This window comes from Triticum dicoccoides, chromosome 4A (assembly GCF_002162155.2).
Source record: "Triticum dicoccoides isolate Atlit2015 ecotype Zavitan chromosome 4A, WEW_v2.0, whole genome shotgun sequence".
NCBI classification, from domain to species: domain Eukaryota; kingdom Viridiplantae; phylum Streptophyta; class Magnoliopsida; order Poales; family Poaceae; genus Triticum; species Triticum dicoccoides.
The window spans coordinates 466418121-466424120 of NC_041386.1; the positions used below are offsets into that span (position 1 = coordinate 466418121).

General features: G+C 43.8%; 1 protein-coding gene across 1 annotated transcript; it reads left to right on the forward strand.

Moving 5' to 3' along the window:
- Positions 1–975: 975 nt before the first annotated feature.
- Positions 976–2081, forward strand: LOC119288978 (NDR1/HIN1-like protein 13). The gene has a single exon (XM_037568436.1). The coding sequence runs from the start codon at positions 1041–1043 to the stop codon at positions 1857–1859; it is 819 nt and encodes a 272-aa protein (XP_037424333.1). The 5' UTR covers positions 976–1040; the 3' UTR covers positions 1860–2081.
- Positions 2082–6000: the final 3919 nt, after the last annotated feature.

Genomic DNA, 6000 nt, shown 5'->3' on the forward strand with positions numbered 1-6000 from the left:
GATTAAGCTGACTATGATCTTCGTGTGTGCTAATGTAAGTTGGCCATGATTTTTATTTGACTGTGTGTATACCTGCCCACAGCGTATCATCATCGTTGCACACATGTTTATGTTGCGGTGCATGTTCACCGACCGACTGATCTATTTGCATGTGTAGGTCTTTGAACCGAGTATAGATTAATGGTGAACCGACGGCTTCGTGTCACGTCTCAAGGCAGGCTAAACGAGGACTTTAACATGAACCAAGCACGCGCGCGCGTGTGTATGTGCTACTCATATGTAGGACCTGGTGTTGGTTTGGTGCGGTGCAATGCAACCCCGGATAGGCAGATAGTCAAAGCCGCGAGCTCTATACCGATCATCATCCTACGTACTAGGAGCTAAAAACAATTGTAGCATGCGTGTGCATCCTCACACGCTTTTCCTACTTTCATAGATGGCCCTCCCTTTTTGATTTGGAACGCGAGACTTGCACACAAGGACCTAGTACTAACTACAGTATTTACATTGTCGTAGTCAGGGTGGTTACTTGCACACGTTTCCTTGTCTATGAAGAAAAACCTCATCTGGTGCACATACGCGCATTTACAAACCTCATCTGGTGTACTACGTGTTCTCTGACGCTTTCTTCCACGGCGACTTGCTTTCGAGACAGACGACGTACCGGGTTGGAGTGGTTACAAGCTTAGATTAATCGACCAAATGACGCGAGTTTTAATAAGTTTAAAAAAAAGTGAAACACGAGAAAAAGAAAACGAAAATCAAACGGCGGCAACCCCGACCCGACTCGCAGCCTCGTCTCAAAAGCAGCACCAAAAAGAAAAGAAACACTCCAGGTTTGAATTGAACAGCGTGTGGCGACCGTTTCCCACGTGTCCCTTTCGGCTTCGTCTCCACGCGCTACCTCCTCCAGTCTCTATACATAAGACCCAGCTAGCAGCTCATCAGCTCACACTCTCCTCCCGTCTCGTCTCCCCGATCGAGCTTCAGTCACACACCTCACAGCCGAGGCGAGGCGAGGCGACCCAGCAACCCCACCCATGGCGGACCGCGTCCACCCCGCGCCGCTGCTGCCGCTCTCCACCCCACCCGCCCCGCCACCCGACAACAGCGACGCGGCCGCGGAGAACACCCCGCTGCGCTCCACCACAGCGGCGGCGGCGCCGGGCGCGTCGTACATCGTGCATGTACCCAAGGACCAGGTGCTCCGGGTCCCGCCCCCGGACCGCGCGCGCAGGTACCGCAAGCTCGCCGCGCGGCCGGCGCGGCGCCGCATGCTCCGCCGCGCCTGCTGCGGCGCGTGCTGCGCGCTCCTCCTCCTGCTCCTCCTCGCCGCCGCGTTCGTCGGCGCCGTCTACCTCGCCTTCCGCCCCCGGGCGCCCTCCTTCTCCGTCACGTCCCTCTCCGTCGCCGGCCTCCTCGACGCCTCCCCCGCGCGGCTCGATGCCGCCGTGCGCGCGGACAACGGCGCCAACAGGAAGGTCGGCGTGGACTACCGCGCCGGCGGCGAGGTCAGGGTCTCCTACTCCGGCGTCCTCCTCGCCACGGGCCGCTGGCCGGCCTTCTACCAACCGCCGAGGAACGTGACGCTCATCTCCATGCCGCTCACCGGGAGGGACGGCCTGGCCCTCACGGACGACCAGAGGGCGCGGCTGGCGGAGCAGGCCGCGGCGGGCGCCGTGCCGCTGACGGTGGAGGCGCGGGTGCCGGTGCGGGTGAGGCTCGGGAAGGTGCTGCGGACGTGGACCGTGGACGTGTGGGCGCGGTGCCAGGTCACGGTGGACAGGATCGACGGCGAGACCACGGCCGCCAACCGGGGGTGCACGGTCAAGGCCAAGCCGCTCTGGTGGTGGTGGTGATCGCCGGGGCCAGGGCGGCGTGAACCAAGCACGGAGGCTCTTTGATAAGATCACGGAATCCAATTCCATTATTACTGCCGGTGAAGTGGATTAATTCGTGTGATCTGGAGGATTTTTGTGTGGGGTGCATGCAAATAGTACAATCAATCAGCAGAGCATTCTGACCAGTTGTAGATGCATGTATGCTTCTTCTTGCATAAAAATAAACTACATGTCGATGAATCCCTGGTACAAAAACCAGTCATTTGTCATTGTCATTTTACAATTACGGTTGGGGCTGTCCACGTTCATGTAACTGCGGTAGCTGAAACTTCTAACACTGTTTTGTCAGCAGTGGATAGCGAAAGCCTCCTTCGTACGACTTAAACCTCACCAACAACGCGAAAATTGATTATCTATGCTCCGTTGTTTGGAAAATAGTGGAGCCTGAGTTGTGCGAAAAGAGCGTCGCAATCTAACCATTGCCTACGTATCTATCATCTGACTTCGCCCGCCAGTTTCTCAAAGTCTAAATCCAAAGGCGCGTGCGGGGCAGCTGTATTTATACATCACAGGAAGACCATCGAGTGGACTTCTTTTTCTAAATAGTCATGTTTTCTTTTCGTCACAATAATGGAAAAGAATACTCTCTCGAACTCGGGATCAAACGATGCACATGGTCAATAAACCAAACAAAACCTTTCAAACTTGCAACTGCATCAGCATCAGCAAGTGAAAATGCAAATCATGGGGATGAGGCCATCCAAAATCTCCCGTCAGGCCACTTCATTTACGACATATATTAAATATTGATTGTCTATTATTAAACACGTAACCATCCGTTCCGGTTTATAGGATCAATTCAAAATCTCACCAACCAAGACATATGGAAAATGATGGAATACTTTTTATTATTTGCAAAAGTACACAACTAATACTCCCTCCGTTTTAGTCTACAAGTCCTGCGCGTATAACTAGGTTGTCAATTTTATCATCTTAATTAATATAAACTATATAACACAAAAAATATATCTTTTAAAAATAGAAACTCCGAAGTTTATATTGGTATATTTTTTGTAATATATGATTTGTACTAGGTTGACCAAATTAACGACCTAGGGATACGAGCACGCCATATAAACTGAGAGAGAGGGAGTATGCTCTTTCTCTAAAAAAATGTGTTTATCAATGTATTAATTGCAATGTATGCATGCGTGACCAATAAATGACAAAAACTTTTACATGCATTGGTGACTTTTACTCTTAGGCTGGTCGTAATGGTAGTATCATAACTAGTATCATGCATGCCAACTAGGCAATTTTGATGAGGTGTCATAGTATTAAATGAAGAAAGAGAGGGTGAGGTATCATATCATGATACCGTATCATAATAAATGCTATGCTACTTTGTGTCATGCATGGCAATAAATAGAGTACTACATGATACTAATATGTGATACTATGCATTAGGGAGGTAGTATCATACACTAGTATCATATGCATGATACTAGTATATGATACTCCCCGTTACAACCAGCCTTAGGATGGTCATAGTTGGAAGTAATTTACACTGATTTAGATGTAGACTCACAGAATACTCATTATATGCCGAAACTTTTACATGCATAGTCTATGTTATCACCTTCGTAATGTGTAGTAACATAATGTATGTGTGGTATCATGCAAAGCTTTATTTATTTAGATGTAGATTCATTTTATCTCTGAATGTATTATGTTATCATAAACATCTCTTTTTTTGTTAACTGCTTGTCACATAAGCAAATTCGCCTTGGGGTGTGTTAAAACTTCTAAAACTGTTTTGTCAGGAGTGGATGGCGAAAGCCTCCTTGGTACGACTTAAACCTCACCAACAACGCGAAAATTGATTAATCTATGTTTCGTTGTTTGGGAAATAGTGGAGCCTGAGTTGATTTTCGTCGTATGCGAAAAAAGGGTCGCAAATTAACCATTGCCCACATATCTATCATCTGACTTCACCGTCGGTTTCTCAAAGTCTAAACCCAAAGGCGCGTGCGGGGCAGCTGTATTTATACGTCACAAGAAGACCATCGAATGGACTTCCTTTTCTAATAGTCTTGTTTTCTTTTCGTCACAATAATGGAAGAGAATACTCTCTTGAACTCGGGATCAAACGATGCACATGGTCAATAACCAAACAAAAACTTTCAAACTTGCAGCTGCGTCAGCATCAGCAAGTGAAAATGCTCATCATGAAGACGAAGCCATCCAAAATCTCCCGTTAAGCCACTTTAAGCCACTTCATTTACGACACCTATTAAATATTGATTGTCTATGCAAACACTAAGCCCTCCCTTCCGGTTTACAGGCTCCATTCAAAATCTCACAACCAAGACAGACTGCAAATGGTGGAATAATTTTATTACTATATGCAAAAATCCTCTCTTTATTTTGTTTCCACGAGAAAAAGGCCTTATATGAAGAAAGAACAGATTAATTGGGAGGCGCGGCAGTCAATACAGAGTAGAAGACAACGTTTGGAACGCTTGTACCAGATGCCAACGGCGCCATGACGTCCAACCCTACCACTTTCATAAAAGGGCAGTACCAGACTCGCGAAGGAGCATCGCCTAGGGTTGGTATTCTCTCAGGTTCTATCTAGCACTGATACAATACTACGTACACCGAACATTTGTTTTATCTAGAAACGAGAAATAAAACTACGCTGAGGGTATAAAAGGATAGGTTTGCTTATTAATAAAATACAAATACAATATAATAAAAGTTAGGCGACCCCTAAATAAAAATACAATATAATACAAGTAGCAAGTGTGGAATAGTGGTATGGTGTGCAAAATTGTCCCTAGGCTTCATTTCTCGTAAACCCGTGTTACCGTTTACATTTCTCTCGAGTTTTTTTACTTTAAATTAATGGTTCACATTGGTAGACATTGAGTAGCCATTTTTTCGTGAAAAGTTTTTTTTATCATGGCGAATTGTGTACATGATATTCAGTACAATATGCAATTAGTGTGTAGTGTGTAGTGCGAGATTTATATTCAACAATTTGTCATGGCCATTTGTCCTCCTGCAAGTAGTTTGTAGTGCAATTTTGTAAACTTGCCATGTGACCAGTACATACAAACTCTAGCTTTGCCATGAGTCATGAATAATTTTCTTTATAGATTTTGCCATGAATCAAAAGTATATACTGCTGAGCACTATTTTGCCATAGCAGAAAAGACTTCATAGCTTTTGTCATGCCTCTAATATAGTTTGTGCCTTGTCACCACTACAACTTTTGCCGTGTCATGTACATATTTTTTAGAGGTAATATCACCAAAAGTCATAGAACTTGCGTCGTATGTTTAGTTTTGTGCTAGAACTTTGAAAATATGATTTTGTGGTCGCCTAACTTGACTCAGGCGTGCAGATACGGTCATAGTACCCGTATGCGAGTGTATCTATGTGTATGGACCCACTTGTCGGTGAGTGATGGAGCTGGGCATGACATATTTTTACAAAAAAAAGCCCTCATATTTTTTTATTTGCGGAAAAGTCAACTACTACAACACATTTTATATGAAAAACTAAGGAGAAAAAAGAAAACAAGGAACCTCGGGCTCGAACACACGACCTTCTCTTTTAACACAAAACGCTTTAGCCTTTTCACCACCAGTTAATTCTGTCTAATTTCCATAACGAGCTCCTATGTACTCAAAAGTGGCGCATGTGAAGCTTAATTGTATTGCATATATTTCTGCCCATTTTGGACGCGGTACTTTTTTAAAGATATTTGTAAGACATGTGTGTTATATAAATGTGTTTGTTACATATTTTTCTCCTGTTTTTATATAAATGGCTTTACCCCTAAAAACCATTTACTAAATATGTTATAAACCTTGAGTATTATATAAACTAGTGTGTTATATAAATTGGTGTATCACATATTTTGTTTTCATAATTATAATTCAAAAATTATGTATATTATAAAAACATTTCAATAATTATACGCACATTTGTGTAATTTGATTTTCGCATGATTAAAAATATTCATAATTTTAAATTTAAACTATTAATATGGACATTGAATCGTTGCTAATATTTAACTTATATAATTGTTTCTGAATATAAGTCATGAGTAAAAATTATAAACAAGTGAATATTCATAAATATTTAGTAA

Bases quoted from the DNA above. Each gene is read 5' to 3' on its own strand.
- LOC119288978 (XM_037568436.1), top strand. From the start codon at position 1,041: ATGGCGGACCGCGTCCACCCCGCGCCGCTGCTGCCGCTCTCCACCCCA.